Source organism: Anastrepha obliqua, chromosome 3, assembly GCF_027943255.1.
Source record: "Anastrepha obliqua isolate idAnaObli1 chromosome 3, idAnaObli1_1.0, whole genome shotgun sequence".
NCBI classification, from domain to species: Eukaryota; Metazoa; Arthropoda; class Insecta; order Diptera; family Tephritidae; genus Anastrepha; species Anastrepha obliqua.
In genome coordinates, this window is record NC_072894.1 from 108407867 (window position 1) to 108426191 (window position 18325).

Here is an 18325-nt window from a genome sequence, read left to right on the forward strand (position 1 = left end):
GCGTGTAGGTCGATCGGTATTGAACCGCTTATCACTTGAATAGCTGCGCTGATACTGTGCGATGGGCGGATACGACTCTCAAGGCTGCCGTTCGTTGTATCGATGCTAAGAGCTTCCACCACTTGTTTGCCTTTAGCGCATTTGTCCACGGTTAAACTCCGCGTAAGAGAACGGAGAGCATCATAGCCATCATTGTTTCCCATTTCCTTTGGGTTGGTCCCCTATGTTTGCCACCAGCCTACTGAGTAGGGATGTCATCTTAGCGGCTTTCTCTGCTGTTTGTTTTATTTGCTCCCAGCAGGTTAGTCTTGGGTCCAGTCTTATGCCTAAAGTGCCTAGGTCATTTTTTGTGGTTAAAGCATTTGAGCAAGCATGCTAACTTCTAACGGGATTAGGAGTATTAACTCCTTTCACTCTGTGACTAATTTCAGACCGCGTATATCTAGCCACATTAGTACTCATATCATAACTTAAGTTAAATTTTCTACGAGCGTCTTCAAGGTTTCGTACTGTGATGACTGCTGCGATATCGTTTGCGTATCCGATTCGAAAGGTACTACAAAAAATGAATTAAGTTCATCCATGCAATGTTGCTGAGTTAATCCACGTCGAAAGTTATAAAAAATAATCGCACGAAAATGTTCACGATTTAATTCCATTTTTGGACCGAGATGAATCTTTTAAGTTACTGTAAACAACACAAATAGCGCTGGTATATCAAAACGTTCTGAGTACGTAAAAGCCAAAAAATGTCAAACTTCGCGATACAGCTGTCAGTTGGCAGATTGCAACACCAGGGTTGCCAAATCCCGACATATAAAAGGCACCCCTCGTAAAACAGTTTTGGTTGCCCCTATTGTAGACTTTCCTTCTAAATCCGTGCTATCTTGTGGATAGTTATCCGGCGTTATCTATGGATGCGGTCAGGCGAAGCATTGAAAACAGTTGCTTGATTGCTAATTTATAATAAAAGATTAGGTTATAAAGGTGATATGTGAGGTCACGAAGGCTAATTTTGATAACTAGTAAAAAAACTTCTCCATCACATTCTTTGCAATGTTCGCTGCTGTTTATGGGAGGTTCTTTTTTATAGTAAAAATCATTCGAAAGCCACCGGAACCCACTCTGATAACCAGGAAATACGAATCTCCTCACTCCTTGTGCTATCTGCCTTTCATCTTTCTCGATCCTTTTTCAAATATTTCTCTACTGTCACTCATTTCGTAAGATTTTGCCCACATTATTTTGGAGCTTCAATGAGGTTATGCTAAAAAATTACTGAGAGCCCAGAAGCGATGCAGCGGTATACTCAAATTTATGTAATTATTCTCTCAACCATGCGGAAAGCTCGGTTTTGAAGAGCCACTTCCTACTGTCAACTTAGTTTGATAATTTACTGCAAATTGTAGAGCATCAAATTGACGTTACAAGAACCTGGCACTACTGCTATTTAGCGCTTCGGCAGCTTCTAATAACCCGAGCTGATGTTGTCTGCGGGCCATTCTTCCATCTCAGGTGCTCTCACACGCTGCTCATCTTCTTTTTCGGCATATGAATGGGCATTGGGCGCATGTGTAATTCCAATTGCCTTCATATGTTGCAACAAAAATGGCATTCCTTCATTAAATATGCCGGCAGCTATGTATGCAGCGTTTTCCACAGTTTTCGAATCGGCCGGAACAATTCTGGGAGAGATTTTCCAAATCAGTTGATTGTAGCTCTCGTTTTTTTTTTTTTGATTAAAACCATCTACACATCTTTTAAATAAATTCTCCCTGCTGAGATGTGTATAAATCGGAAGTATAGCCTCAGCAACATCTTCTGGTAATCGCTCATAATCATGTTCGAAAGTGGATAATTGATTGGCAGCTGTAGCCCTCTACCTGCCAGCTGCACCGTGAGTCTGGTCCGTCCGGGCACTTATCGTGTTGAGGTTTTTCGTCAGTTAAACAATAATGATAATATGTGGCCCAGATAGTATTATACACTTCTTCAACGGAATCACAATTCTCATTATTGCTAAGCCATAATAAACTGTCAACTTATCCATTATCTTTCCAGTAAGTTTGCCTTTTCTACCGAGAGTGTTTTTTTGTATTTTTTTCCTTTTTTGTTTTCAACATTTTTTTTTTGGTACAGTCTTGGAGTCGGGTGCCCATTCGTTTCTGTGCGTGTCCAATACATTCTTTTTTCACAACTTCTTGATCACCGTAAGGTGCAGCATTTAAAATTACCGAGTACGTTTTGGAGTCTCCGTCTCCGATTTAATTTTTGTAGAATATAGGGAAAAAGTACATAAAGTATCTTTAAGGTTTAACCAAACATATCCGAAGAATTTTTTCAAAATTTTTTATTTAATACTATTATATATTATTATAAACAAATGATATGAAACATGCACCGTGCAGTAATTTTATATTGGGTTGTTCGGAAAGTAATTTCGTTTTTTCCCGACAGAGGATTTAATTGTATATTTTCACAGCTAACTTCACACTTAAGTCGCATTGGCATGATATGTTTTGACAGCTGATATAGCAAGGCTTGTGTGTGAATAAGTTCAATTGATTTTACGCAGTAGTTTTTGGTCGGTGCCCTTTTAAATATGGAGAGCAGTAAGCAACTTTTTCGTCATATTTTACTTTTTTACTATAGAAAAGGTAAACATGCTGTTCAAGCCAGAAAGAAACTAACCATTGCGTATGGAGAAGATGTGTTGACAATACGCCAGTGCCAGAACTGATTTGCAAAATTTCGGCCCGGCAATTTTGATGTCGAAGATGCGCCACGTTCTGGAAGGTCTGCTGAAGCTGACAAAAACGCGATAAAGGCATTAGTTGATGCAAACCGGCGAATAACCACACGCGAGATCGGAGAGAGGTTAAATTTATCGAATTCAACTGTTTATGACCAGCTGAAAGGTCTGGGCTTAACCTCGGAGATCGATATATGGGTTCCCCATGTCCTCACGGAGAGAAATTTTTGTCGTCGCGTTGACGTCTGTGCTACACTCCTCAAGCGTCACGAAAATTATCGATTTTTGAAGCGCATCATTACTGGAGACGAAAAATGGGTTGTATATAACAATGTCAAATGCAAGAGATAATCGAGCAGAAAAGATGAACCGGCTCAAAGCATTTCCAAAGCCGATATCTATCAAAAAAAAGGGGATGCTGTCTGTTTGGTGGGATTTTAAAGGAGTCACTTTTTTTGAGCTTTTACTGGATAGCACAACAATTCATTCGGGAGTCTACTGTCAGCAGCTGGACAAACTGAATGATGCACTCCAAAAGAAAAGGCCAGAATTAATTAGTGTTCCGTGAAGATAATGCGAGACCTCATACAAGTTTGGTGACTCGCAAAAAGCTTTTACAGCTTGGGCGGGATGTACTGTCACACCCACCATGTTCTCCAGACCTGGTCCCTTCGGATTATTATTTGTTCCGGTCACTGCACATTTTTTTAGGCAGTAAAACCTTCATCTCAAATGAATACGTCAAAAATCACCTGGATCAGTTTTTTGCCAGCAAAGACCAAAAATTTTATGAGCGTGGAAGCATGCTACTACCACAAAGATAGCAAAAGGTGTTGGATCAGAATGGCCAATATATAATTTAATTAAATATTTATTCATTATACGAAGATCGTCTTTTATTTTCCCCACAAAATAACGAAATTACTTTCCGAACAATCCAATAAAAAAATCATGATTTTTCAACGAATTGGCCAGACAAGAACGACCCATCGACACGGGATTTGGTTTAATTGTGAACTCAAAATTTTCAGTAATTTATTTTTGATCTTTAGTAGGTTTTAATAGTCTTAAATTAAGTAAGAATTGTTGCAATATCTAAAAGTAGTGAACTTCAATTTCGCTTTTACAAACAAACTTTTCCTGCACTCGCATTCATACCTACAACATAACGAGAATAAAAAATTGATGTCTTTATTGCTCTTCTTAACGAGACACTTCGCTTCAGCAAATAAAAAATCAATAATAAGAGATTTTATATCTGCAGATACTTATTCTTTCGGCGAAAAAAAATTTGCCTACGCTCGTGCTCGCAAACTGGAATTGCTCCTTTTGGTCGTCAATAATGTATTTAACCGTAATGCGATATATATTTTTATTATATAAATTTATGTTATACATGAGCAGACTTACATACACCTGCTGATGATTCCTTTAGGCTTTACGCAGCTTAATTGGTAAATGCATTGGTACGAAAAGAAGAAAAAGGGAAAATGAATTGGATATAAGGGAATTTACAAATGAACCTATACACGCATACCTCCATATATCTTTCTGTGAATATAAATGATTACACTTCAGCGTAGCGCGTATGCAGTATTAAAATGGAATATGTGTCATAAAAGTGCATATGCATGTAATATTATATCAATCTTAAATACTAACAAATGAAAAGCTGCAGAAATGATGAACATAAATAGCTGATCGCGCTCGGTGCAAATGGCTGAGCCAATAAGATTTAAATGTTGAAATTAAATGGACACCAGAAGAAAAAATCTTGCATGGCTGGTTTTTTGTTTTTATTTTTTCGGACGTGCAAATATTGAAAACTGTAATAATATTATATATTTACCTTCGCTTCGGGAGCCTTTCTTGCCTTTGGCAGTGGAAAATTTTACAAGAACCTAAAAAATTGGGATATTATTAATATTCATATAATATTTATGACTCACGGCCGCTATAGCAGAGTAAATTTGCGCATGACACCCATTCAATTGGTCCCGGCATTGATGTGTATTTGTGTATATGAGAAAGCATATGATAAACAAGGTAGGCAATGGCGAGCTCAGGAATGCTTAACTGCCATGGAAAAGCTTATAGAAAGGAACTATCAGTAAAGCGTTTGGAAGCAGCCTAAAGCTTTCGTGTTTGTAAGATAACCTGAAAGTGGAGAAGACGATTCTCCAAACACCTTTCCAGAGCCAATTGAATGTACATTGCGTTACATTAAATATTGTTTGCGAAAAGAAAACGTTTGAACTAGTTAGTTATATACTAATGCACAACTAGTTACCTTAAAAAACTTTTGAACTAGTTAGTTATATACTAGTGTGCCACTAGCTAGTTAGCTATATACCAGTGCACAACTAGTTACATGAAAAGTAGTTACCTTAAAACTATTATAGTTTAAAGCGCAAATTAAAACAATTTATCTCCAAAATTTCATAGCTTTGTTATTCAAAAATGTACTTACCGTATGTGTAAGTGTCCTATTGTTGAATGACGTAAGCTTTAAACGACTAAAAATATAAGAAACTGATACAGGGTGAGCCAAATAGCGTTTGCTTTTTGAACCACTTATTTTTTTGAGAATGGTAACACAAATTACATGTCAAATGTGTTCATAATTTACTTAAAGGTTTGACATTTACGAAATTGGAGGCTATACGCTTGAACAAAATTGGGAAATATTGAAAACCTATTTCCAAAGTGGTGAGTCTTCTTCTTCTTCCGCGGTTACAGTAAATGGCGAGAGTTACCGTTACATTCTCAACGAGTTTTTGTTTCCAAAAATTAAAGAGTATGACATGGACGACATTTGGTTTCAACGGGACGGTGCAACTTGTCACACTGCCAAAATTACACTCGAACTTTTGGCTACCGTTTTTGAATTCCGATATCAATTGGCCGCCTCGGAGCTGTGATTTAAGCCCGTTGGACTATTTTTTGTGGGGAGCCGTTAAGGACAAATGCTATGCGAACCATCCAGAGACGATTGATGCTTTAAAACACGAAATCGAAGTTGCCATTCATGAAATTGGAGCCCAAACAATCGAAAATGTGCTTAAAAATTGGATTGATCGAATGGCCTACTGCAAAGCCAGTCGTGGCAGTCATTTGAACGATATTATTTTTCATTCATAAATAACAATGTTCAATCTTCAAAATAAAAAAAGTTTGAAAAAATATTGATTAATATATTTTTTTTTTATAGCCGATTCAAAAAGCAAATTTTACATGGCCCACCCTATATATATTAAACTAGTTAGTTATATACTAGTGAACAACTAGTTACTTTGGAAAAGAACAGTTTTGAAGTAGTTAGTTATATACTAGTGCACAACTAGTTACTTTGAAACTAGTTACTTTAAACTAGTTACTTTTAAACTAGTTTAAAGCGCAATTTCATAACTCATAATTTAGTTATTCACAAATGTACCGTAAGTGTCGTATTGTTGAATGTCGCATGCTTTAAACGACTAAAAATGTAATAGATATATTAATATAATATTATATATGTCGTTAACTTTTAACAGCTAGCGGTACGCACGGTACCATACAAGTCCGGTTAGGAATTTTCATAAATAATTAGTTGATTGTGGCTTCGAGGATTCAAAACATTTTCCTAAAACAAATTTAGATTTGTTTTTCAAAATTTTAAACTTTACTTTATATGCTTTTTTGTAGTAGTATGAACTACTTTTTATAAAAAAGTATGGAATGTATAGGTGAAAAAATCGTGTGGGTACAAATTTATAATGGTTAGGGCGAATATGCGCTCTCCAAGCTGAAAGTATTTAATTTTTGTTGTTGTAGCAGCGTAAACATTTCCCATATATGCTCGGGAAATGCTGCTGGAGTGACAGCCCTTGGCCGGATATAAATTCGTGTCGGTAACCTAGAACCGACAACCATTGGAACTTGCATTTTGCATTTGCTTTGAACTAGTTCTTCAACTGGTCGCAAATGTGCCAATTGAGGAGCAAACAAGATTGGCAAAAAACATATTCAGCCCTTGAAAGGTATTTAAAGCAGAGCATGAACGTTAAGTTACGTCATACTATTTTATATTTTATTCAATCTGGCCAGTTATGTTGTTACCGTGACTAAAGTGTGGGAAGAGGCGTGAAATTTACATACAGAAACTACCAATGCGCGTGATTCTCGAATGTGAATTTGCGTATGGGCGTCACGTTGAGCATATATTTACACGCTGCGCTTAAGTGTAAGCCATAAGCTCCCACACCCAACTTTAACACCTTAAGGTATACAAGAAATTGCAGAAATCTGCATATTTGGAAAATAAAATATGGGCACAATAAAATCGAAGCGAAAAAATTATGGGCATACGGTATTAACTGCATTTGGTTACAAGTAAATATGCGCACCCAAATCTACTTACTTACGTATTTAAATTTATTTACAAGTATTTGCATGTGTGTGCACGTTGGCTGGCGTTTAAGTACCCACCCCATGCGGTTGTGCAGCACATGGCAACAAAAGCCGGAAAGTAATAGTAAAAAATATTTCCAACGCTTACAATTAAAATAATTGCGAAATTGTAGTGAAAGCAGCAAGGGAAAAAAGTGAAAATCGGCGAAAAAATTCAGAAACAAAGGCAAGGGAAAAGCCACAGTCAACAAATGAAATGGAAATGGACGGTAGTAAGCAGTGGAAAGTGCGCCCGAAATGTATGCGATTGTGCGTGGCAGCCTTGCTCATGGTCATCGTACTCGTGGAAACGTTTTTTTGGTTTTTTTTCTTTCTCTTATGTACGTGTATCTACAGTTGGTATGTGTGTCTGAGTGCTTGGTTTGTGCGTGCGTGCCACCAAACAATTTAATTAATTCCAGATTTGTGCGAGGTACTTTTTACGATTTACAAATACACACACACGCATACTAGCACACACACTAAAGTCATGCAATATTAACGCACATACACACACACGTGCATGCGGTAGGCAGCTGAACAAATAAAATATCCGAAAAAACAAATTATATTATTGCCAGCGGCAACGGCTTTACAACTTTAATCTCATTTTATTTACATGCTCTTCTTCTTCTCTTTCTCCCTTTCTCCATTTCTCCGTTTCTCGCACAACTACAATTTTAACTGCGTCAATATCAACAACTCTCACTACAATACTGCCAATCGCCGCCACAACCGACGATAATATTTCGTTTGACCAACCCACCACTACCACCCATTACACTGCACAGCCGGCTAGTTACGGAAAAAAGAACGGCATGTGGTACGCCTCGCCCGGTAACCAGGGTTGGGGCTCAAAACCGGCCAGTCGTAAGCCATCAATTATGGAAGCAGACTTGGGCACATTATCAACCACATCGGGTTCGATCAAACGCAGCGCTGGACGTGTTATACGCATCATCAATAATTTGGATCATTCGGTGCAGGTGAGTGAAAAAAGTACAAGAGCGAATGATTTCATGGGAGACAGGGTGTTTATATATTGGTATAAAGGAAAGGGGAATTATAATAAAAAATCCAAAAAATTTCCGACCAGTATATTACTCCCTGTCTCTAAACTTTACACATGGGCTGAAAAGTACCGGACCTAACAAAGAAAACACGTTTTTTTGGTACTGAAAATTAGCTTCATTCATCAGCGAAATTTCCATCAAGAACAACGCAATCATTCCAACGCCGCTTTAACATTTTAGTACCACTTTTGTAGAACGATTTATCTTTTACCTCAAAATAGACCTCAGTTTCAACGATAACCTCTTCATTCGGGCGAAATTTCTTATCGGCCAGCATTTCAGTTTGAGTATGCGAGCACACAGTAGTCGCTGGGCATAAATTTGGTGAATACAGATGATGTGGGAGCAGCTCGAAGTTCAATACATGTAATTTTGCCATTGTTTTGCTTGAAACAAAACAATGAGCAACCGCGGCACCCATTTTGATCGGAGTTTTCTCATAGTCAAATGCTCGTGCAATGTGAAGCCAATATCTTCTCTTGATATCTTTACGATGTCAGCTAACTCACGCAACTTCACTTTTCGATCATTCAAAATGATTTTGTGAATTTTTTCGATGTTTTTTGGTGTTACCGCCTCATTTGGACGTACCCTCCGTTGCACATCATTGGTGTTTCTTCGACCTACGACCACATTTGAAGTCAACAAACCTTTATTTTATTCTTATTTCTGATGGGGCGGAGTGCCCATAACCTCTTCAAGCCATTGCTTCGCTTGAATGGTATTTTTCCGCATCAAGAAGCAGTGTAAAATTAAAACATGAGATTCTTTTTGGCCCATTTTTGTGAAAATAAAGAGTAGTGTCACTCTTGGCACAATAACTCACGAACTAATGAATAGAATATCATGAAATTTTAACATCTGCCCTTTTAAGGTTAGTACTAATTGAAAAGGAGGTGAATGCAATAAACCGAATGCCATCTAAGTGATAGGCCTAAAAATTCTGATTAAAAATTTTGATGAAAATTTATTGAATTTTTTTATAATTTGCAGTAAATTCGTTATTTCGATTTATATAATTTTTGTAGGAGTTCAAACCATATTTTCATTAAAAAATAATTAAAGTTAAATAAGAAGCAAATAAGTTATTAAAACTTGTCAAAAGTGTGCTTAGTTATTTAATTCACTACATTTAACTCACTAAAATTAAAGTCTGTCTGTAACAAAAAAAATATATATAAAAGATTACTTCGATTTGTTCGAGGTAACTCCCGAAGCAACTGAGTTGACTTTGATGGTGCCTTCACTGAAAGGTGAAAATCCTTGCGTAGCTTAAAACAGGCTTTTATTTCGAAAATATGATCAGATAGGTGGCGCCTAGGTCGAGATATTCCAAAAAGTGTACTGATGAACTGTAATTTATCAATTAGTCTCAAATTTAGAACTTTTGTTAATGAATAGAAAGTATTGTGATCTGTAGGCGGCCGCCATAGCCGAATGGGTTGGTACGTGATTACCATTCGGAATTCAGACAGAACGTAGGTTCGAATCTCGGTGAAACAACAAAATGAAGAGAAAGTTTTTTCTAATAGCGGTCGCCCCTTGGAAGGTAATAGCAAACCTCCGAGTGTCTTTCTGCCACGGAAAAAAATTTGCCGTTCGGAGTCGGCTTAAAACTGTAGGTCCCTCCATTTGTGCAACAACATCAAGACGCATGCCACAAATAGGAGGAGGAGCTCGGCCAAACACCCAAAAAGGGTGTATGCGCCAATTATATACATATATTATATATTCCAGCGTTGCCAGTATATGTTCATTTATACCAGTTGCTTCATCTATGCGCCACTTCCTAACGCTTGACGAAAAAGAAGAGGCCTGTAGTACTACATTGAAGAAAAGTTTCTCTAGATGGCGCTGCGACTGCATAAGATCTTCAGTATGATACATACAAATGCCCGAAAATTGAGTTTGCTTATATTAATCGTCCAATGTGAGCCATTGATGCTTTAAATATCTTTAAATTATATTAAATTATTGATGTTGGATGCCACCACTTCTAAAATTAGCTGCCTGAAAGTTCCACACTACTTAGATATTCAGTTCGAAAGAAAAGTTGTAAGAAGTATGGCAAGGTAAATGTAAAACTATTAACAAAACCCAACTATTTCCATGGAAATCTTTCGGGCTACAAATTTATTTGTAAACTTTCGCAACCTGCGGCTGGATATCAAAATTTTACAGCTTTTAAAATCATGGGAACTTAAAAATTATAGTGCAGTAGCTTTTTTCAAACTCAGGCAGCTTACAAATGTGTTGAAAGGTTACAGTATCCACAGTGTGTAAGTTATCTTAATCTATAAGACAGATGAAACTTGGTTTCTTTAGAAAGCATACAACTTTCGATGGCTTTCAATACCAAGTAGATTATTTTATGATTTCAAGCAGCACTTAAGGGGGGGGTAGGGTCACAAAATCGAAATTTTTTTTCTTCACTCATCTTATAGTAAATCATTTCAAGAATGTTGTGTCAAAATTTTAAGTGGATCGGAGCAGAACTCTCAAAGTTATAGCCTTTGTGGGCACTCTACCTCGATTGCGGAGCATCGATAATTTTTCAGAGTCATTTTTTCAAACGCGTTTTTCCCGAAACGACTTCTTAAAAGTCGGTGCCAATCACAACTCCGAAACTATTCAACCGATTCTTTTCAAATTTGGCACACGTTTTCTAAATCAAAAATACCTCCCCCCTCCCCCCCCCACTGTTTTTTTTTATTTTTTTTTTAAGGTTGTTTTTCACTTACAAATATGGCGAAATTTTTCGCCAAAAATGCTCGTTTTACGTTTTTTTGCCACCAAAACTACAAAAATGAAAAAAAAAAAAAATTTATTAATGGAGGGGGGGAGCATTACGTCATACTTTAACTGAAAAATTCGACTTTTTTAGTTTCAGATGATTCTACGACGAATGCCGATTGGCACCGCAGAGCACCTCTCGAAAAACATATCTCCAAAAAAACTCTGTCAATATTTTATTTTTAATATTTTTTAAAAACTTATTAAAAAGATGTACAATAACATGCAACTGATTTTATTAAAGTATCTTAAGCCATATTTCTGTAAAAAATTAAAAAAAAGTGTTTTTTTTTAGCGCTAAACCCTACCCCCCCTTTACAGACTCATTTCGCCCAATGTAATAGGCTGAAGGAAGTGTGAGCTCCTTCACGTGTAGTAGTTAGTAGATTTCCTAATCCATAGGATTTAGGATTAGGAATGATTTCAAGATGAAAGTACTAGTATAGTAAAACCCCAAATGCTTTTTGTAGGTAGGGAGGTGAAATGGTTGAAGTACCACTCTGGCTATACCAAGTAGCACTAAAGCACCTTTCGATGCCATTATGAGACCTCCAGCAGGCGGACATCTATAACCAGCCAGAGCTCTTAATGTAATGGAGAAGATTGATGGTATTTAGGTTAGCGCACTACCTCAGGCTATCGAAGAAAGGAGCACCCAGTGACGTTAGTCGTCTAGTTGCCAAACGCGGACATTTACTGGGAAAGTACTCAATATTCTCATTCTCTAAAAGGCCTCCACAGTTTCTGCAATGGGGGTAAAATTGTAAACCTAGCTTTTCCGGGTATGCCGATTGTCCATTGACCAGTAAACACAGGAGGCGAGGAGTGTCCAAGACTTTTTGAGTCCTTCGTATATTGTACTGCGGTCAAAGGGTTTTTCCTGAGAAGTAATTTGCGCATTTCCCCTCTAATAACTGTCAGAGCGACGCCGCTGACCGGGTATGAGGTCTCTGAGGCCAATTCAGTCACCTTCATGGAAAGCTCATAAGCAATTTCCTTTCCTTCTATGTTCCTATGTCCTGGAACCCAGATCAGAGAAATATTACCTGCCCACCCAAGAGATTTGATCTAATCCTTACAGTAGTTTACTAGTTTGAATCTACACCATGGCGTCGTCGGAGTCTTGATCGCGGCTTGACTATCGGAGAAAATGTTAATATATCCTTCGCTCCCACGTTCCCTAAGCATTTTGCATGACTGCAGGATCAAAAAGACTTCTGCTGACAAACACTGACAGTATTCGGCAGTTAGAAATAGAAATAGAAATAGATAAATTGGCTGATATAGAGAAAACTCCTGCTCCCACTCCCAATTCCATCTTGGAGCCGTCAGTGAAGACAGAGGTGCAAGCTTCGGTGCACATTTTCCCCTCGATCCAATCCTGCCTATTTGGAAAGATTGCGCTGGCACGGCTCTCAAACTCTAGTTTACGGATAGAGAGATCAGTTCGAAGTTCGGAGAAATACGGTGTTAACTGCCTGAAAATGCTACCACGTCTCTTGAAAGATTGCCAATCCAGAGGCCAATTTCCTTTAACCTGATTCCACTTTGAGCTGCAATGGAAATAACGATAAAAATCGATGGGAAGTAAGTGCAAAACGACATTCAAAGCAGCCCTAGGGTAAGTTTTACATGATCCGGTGATGAAAATGCATGCAGTCCTTTGCCCTCTCCCCAGTTTAATGATATTATAGCCCTTCCGAAGAGCCTCCCACTAAACCAGGCAACCGTTAAAATTGACAAAACTACTGCGCTGTACATCCACAGCACGACCTGTGGTTTGAGTCTCCATTTTTTACCGAACATAGATTTGCAGGAGTAGAAGACTATGCTGGCCTTCTTTACCGGATTTTCAAAGTGTAGCTTCCAATGGAGTTTGGAGTCAAGTATCACACCAAGATATCTACCTTCCGATGAAAGCGGAAAAACTTAGTTGTTTAATTTGCGAAGTCGAAAAGATGGAGGTTTATATTTTCTGGTAAATAGCACCAGCTGCGTTTTGTCGGAGTTGCGGCCTCCGAAAGTGGCAGCCCAGTGACTGAGTACAGCCAGTAAGTAATCTTTCCAAACTCTCAGCCATGACTGAGGAGAACGGTCCCGATACCATTAGGACCAAGTCATCGGCGTATGCCACTTCCTTAACCCCACCCTTATTAAGCATTATCAGAACTTCTAGAACTAGAACTCTATTCCTCGCAAAATTTCACTAAAGGTATTCTTAGACGAAATCTGCATGGAAAAATGTAAAAGATTACGGATACTAAAATAGCAAATAAATAGCACAGCTTTTTACTCTTTATTTTATAAATATTTTTACGTTGCGAATTACCAAAGCTGCTACCTGTGACAGTAATGTAGATACCTCTGTTCTATCCCGGTGTGATTCAGTAAAGTGGATATTGGTTATATGGGATAGGAAATGCCTCACAGATAATTTACTGCAGATGAGACAACCCTTGATTTACTCGACTACCTAAATCTGCATTTGTCTCTATAGCGCAAAGTTCTTACCCGGAAATCGGAAAAACGTAAGATGAGTACCTATAGTAATGAATAAAAAACATTGCAGATTGTTTATGAAACAGAAATAGCGCAGTGGGGCTGGTTGAATATATTGAGTCTCCGTTTTATATGAGCTTCTATTTCACCTCGATACCAGAAAATTACGAAAAAATGCATCTACATAACATAATTTGAGCATATACTCACACATACATATATGTACATGCCAGAATCATTCTACCCGCAAAAGTAGGCCATATTTTCGTACCACAAATTTGTTGCTGATAAAAAATGGAAAACAGAAAATTCCCATAAAGGCGAATTAAAAAGCTGCAATTCATTTTTGCGTTTATTAATTTTTTCCCCCCGCTGAAAACTTGGAAAATTAATTTTCACGAAATATATAGCGAAAAAAGGTGCTCAGTAGCGAAAAATAACCACCAGTTTTTTGCTCATGGATAGATGAAGCTGCAATTGTTTGATTGTCGACTTGTAAAAACAATTTTGTTTTTAATACTCTTCTTACTCAATCGCTACATTTTCAAACCCGATTTATTGCAATGTGCTGAAGAATTAACAGGCGTGAATTATCTTGTGTATCTTTTTTAGCCTGACTTTTTGTTCATAACTTTCTGACAAGTAAATTTCAATCCAGCTTACCGGATTTATGTGATTATTGTTTTTTGTACTGATTTTTAATTTTATAAATTTGTTTGTTAAGTGTCAACTAAAATACTAAAGTCACCAAGAAGTCTCAAGTCTTTTGGCTAATTTAAAAATCCACCTACGGTTACGTTGTTAGAACTTGTTCGCGGTAAGAGGTGCCAGTCGTAAGAGCATTAACTCAGATATTTTAATTGTATAGATAGCCATTAATAATAGGCTAAGCGAAGCAGGTACAGACCGCTAAGGACTCCATTTTATTATTTAGTATCGCGAGGAATCGAACCAGCTCCTTAGGACGGAGCATTTGTAAGTCCTCATCCTCTAGTAGCTACGAGCCCAGGATACTGTGTCTCCTGTGACCCAATGCTTCACAATTGGGGTTCCATGGACTCCTCTTCAGCACAGCGAAGCCTGCATAAACCAATGTTAGATAGTTATTTTTGCATTGAAATGTTTATTTGCAGACAAAGTGGCCTGTAAGTGCTCCACAGAGTAATCTGAGGCTCTTTTTGTCTAGAGTTAGAGTAGATTTTGCTCGGTTGGTATTAACGTGCAGGAGCTTTTTGCAGTCATAAGGCCGATAGTCTAGCGTAAGTGCACTAGTCTCCTATCCCAGAGGTTGTGGGTTCGAATCCCACGTAAAACACGGTCCTCGCTCTTTTGCAAATTAACCCACTTTCCCTGTTTAAAAAAAAAAAAAAAAAACAAATCTCATACCTTAACCCCAAAACATTATCCTTCTATCCTTAGTCCCGCACAACAGTCAGCGCATTACTTGCATTGTGGTTGCTAAAACTAGCAAAAAACAAAGAAACGACACAGTTACATATTGCATCAGTGGCGCCAGCAAGCGGAAGCGGGCGATCGCGGTAATAGCGCTGATACAACAAATTTAGCGAAGTCCTCAACCATCTGTGCGGATCGCCAGAAAAATGGAGCTGCCAGAAAAATGTGAAACACAGATGGCGCTCCAAGCAGTAAGAAGGTGTTGTACCTGAGCAACGACAGGTGGGCATTTCCACTACTTAGGACTGGTAGCGGCAGGCTAATCACATACCCTCACAGAAAGCAAAATATATTAAGGAAACCAACGCAAGACTGAGTCTTGTTAAAGCCCTATGCTCCAGAGAGGAATGAACAAGGAAATAAAAGACCGTTTTTGCTGTTCCAGTGTTCCTTGGTTTTTATTTTGATCCATTTTTTAGTTTCCTGTTTTAGATTGTTTTTTGTTAAAGTCGAAAAATTGGATTGGTGCAATAACTGGCCCTTCTGCGACTCTTTTTTTGGCATAAAAACCTGCCTTCTCGGTTCCTTTGTGTACCTCATGCGCTGGTATCTAAACCTGATTAAGAATCACCTGTTTGTGGAGTGCATTGTTACACTCTGTAAAGACTTTTGAATTGAACGTGAAACTATTTAAGTATTTGAGGATCGATTGACTGTTCGAAAGTCTTATAACTGTTTCCTTTTCGAACCTTCTTTTGGATACGATTTTTGCAGCTTCCATTATGGTGAAAAGCTCCGCATGGAAATTTTTAATATCTGTATACACTGTTTTCACATTTTCACGGATGGCTCCGGCTTTGAGGTCTACGTGGAATCCAGTGGGACAAAACTACACGTTGCTCTTGGAATGCACGCAACTGTGTTTCAACCCGAGGTGTATGCTATTCAAGAAGCAATGAACTTTGTTGTGGAAAACATATGGAAAGACAGATCTGTATGGGCCTGTAGTGACACCAAATCAGCGCTCATGGCCTTAGACAGCCCTCCAACCCCTTCAAGGGGGGTTCAGTTCTCTAAATCCAGGCTTAAATATGTCGGTAGACATAATATCCTGATGCTAACATGGGTCCCTGAACACGTGGGTATCGCAGGTAACGAGATCTCTGACTGTTTAGCTATGATGGGCTTTGAGGACAACTTCTTTGGCCCGCAGCAAATTCAGCTTCTCCCTTCTGCATTCATCAAAGCCACGGTTAGCAAACGGATTACTTTACCCCATAAGCGAACTTGGCAGGCTGAGAGAGAAGGAAAGATGCACAAAACTGATGTTACCTGTCCTGCCCGACCGACTGACGCAGATCATGCCATCATCAAGCAGAAGGGACTGCAGATAGCTGGTTGGGCTGATGACGAATCACACGTGTGGGCGAAGCACATGGAAAAGGTAGGCATCTCAGACAGTGTCCTCTGCCCAGTTTATGAAGAGGAATATGAGATTTGAGGTCTTTGGCACTGATGTTTTAAGAAGCGTCCAACTTGGCTTCTTAGCACCACAAGATCTACTCATAGTTCTTCGGAAGTTGGGTAGATTTAATGAAAATTAAAATGGAATCCGCGTGCAATACAATTTACTTAATTGTGTCTGAGTGCTGTACTTGTTGTCCCGACAAAAAAAATCTGTACTCGTTTTTAAGAATTTGTGTGCTCTACGCCCCACTATTCCTGCTCCTACCCCATGAGCGTTTTGGATGTGTTTTTATATATATTTATATATCATCTGTGATCTCATATCTCCCCCGCGTTTTACTAAAGAAACACCTTAAAAACTCACTATGTTCGTCACGTAGTTTACGCCTTTTTCCGATGGATTGCGTGAGTCAGCAATCGAGACTTTCATTTCACACATTTTAAACAATACACTTAATTACTGTACCAAATTACTGAAATCTCAAATGTAATTAATTTTCCATACAATTTCCATACTTTTGACATTTTAATGGAAATTCATTTATATTTCACCAACCAATTACTTATGGACTTTTGTCATATCAAAACGTGTTGACTAAGTGCAAATTGTAATTTGTTTTGAGTTAAGTGCAAAATTGCTGATAATTGCGCCAACCACAAAATATGTCTATGTAAATTATAATTGCTGCACGTACACACATACACACATTCTAATGAACTTAACAAGAAATTTCACAGTCAAGCAACGTCGCAACGTCACAACCACTACTGGCCTTCGCAAAGTGCAAATCAGTTAGAATTAAAGTGAAAACAAATGGGCACGTCATAAACGGGTGGACGTGAATGCAAAATGTAGCAACAAAATGAGGGAATGTAACAGTAAAAATTCATCACTTTTGTTAGAGCAAAATATGTATACCTTTGTTGGCACTGCAACGTTAGCGTCCAAAGAAGCCTTAGTATTACTGATTTCCGCAATACATACATAACTTCTGCTTGAATGAGGTATACTTTCAGGCAGTGGATTCGATATTAGCTGACGTGATATTTGCCAGCAGCATTTCAAAAGTTCAATATGCGGAAATTTCACACCAAATGTCTATAATTTCCGTCAAATTGCATATTTAAGGCCAGGCAACAAGGCCAACAACTGACGGCTAATGGGACGCTTATTCCATACATACGTATTACACACACAAACGTGCATGTAGTTTAGCTTACAGCGAAGTTCAAGTGCAAAACACACCCAGCAATTGCCCAAAAATTTACAAGTGCGGCCTAACTGGCATTTAACGCCAAGAAGCGTTGGCGAAGGATACGCCGAAATTGCGCATGGGCTGAATGGCGGTGCAAACTATGCAAATATATTACTAATTTGCGTTGTACGATACAAAAAATGTGTTTGGCTTTACGCGTGGCCTAGTTTTTTGCTGCCTTAAAACTTTATATCGCGCCTTTAAATTTATTCCCCAAAAACGGCAATTAACCTTTGCCTTAGCACTTGTTTTGCACCCACACGCGTATGCATGCATACATACATTATTTCCACGCTTTATGAGTAAAATTTTGACTATGTCACACATACATATGCGCCAACCACTGCTTTCACCTATTACACGTATTGCAACATCGTTTTTACTCGTTATGAAAATCAATTGTCTGCACTTTATGCAAAACAGATTGAAGTCACGGTCAATTTGGCAATTTCCATACGCTAGCCGTAGCAACAAAGTGCAGGTAATAAAACAAAAATTCGGCAAGTATATAATATATATATTGTTACGAAAACCGTCGAGCAAAAGCCAGCCACACACACAGTCTCGTATATGTGCACGTATGTCAGACTTTAAAAAGCAAGTGCCTGCAATAAAAAAAGACAAAACAAAAAGTGACCAAAAAACAAAGATTAATAAAAATC

At 38.2% G+C, this 18325-nt stretch overlaps 1 protein-coding gene across 1 annotated transcript in view; it reads left to right on the top strand.

The window, feature by feature from the left end:
* The window catches only part of LOC129242445 (echinoderm microtubule-associated protein-like CG42247), a 56272-nt gene that overhangs the window by 7682 nt on the left and 30265 nt on the right, over positions 1-18325 (top strand). Inside the window, exon 2 of the mRNA XM_054879084.1 lies at positions 7972-8166. Within this exon, the coding sequence (XP_054735059.1) occupies positions 7972-8166 (195 nt within the window). The remainder of the gene's footprint in view (positions 1-7971; positions 8167-18325) is intronic.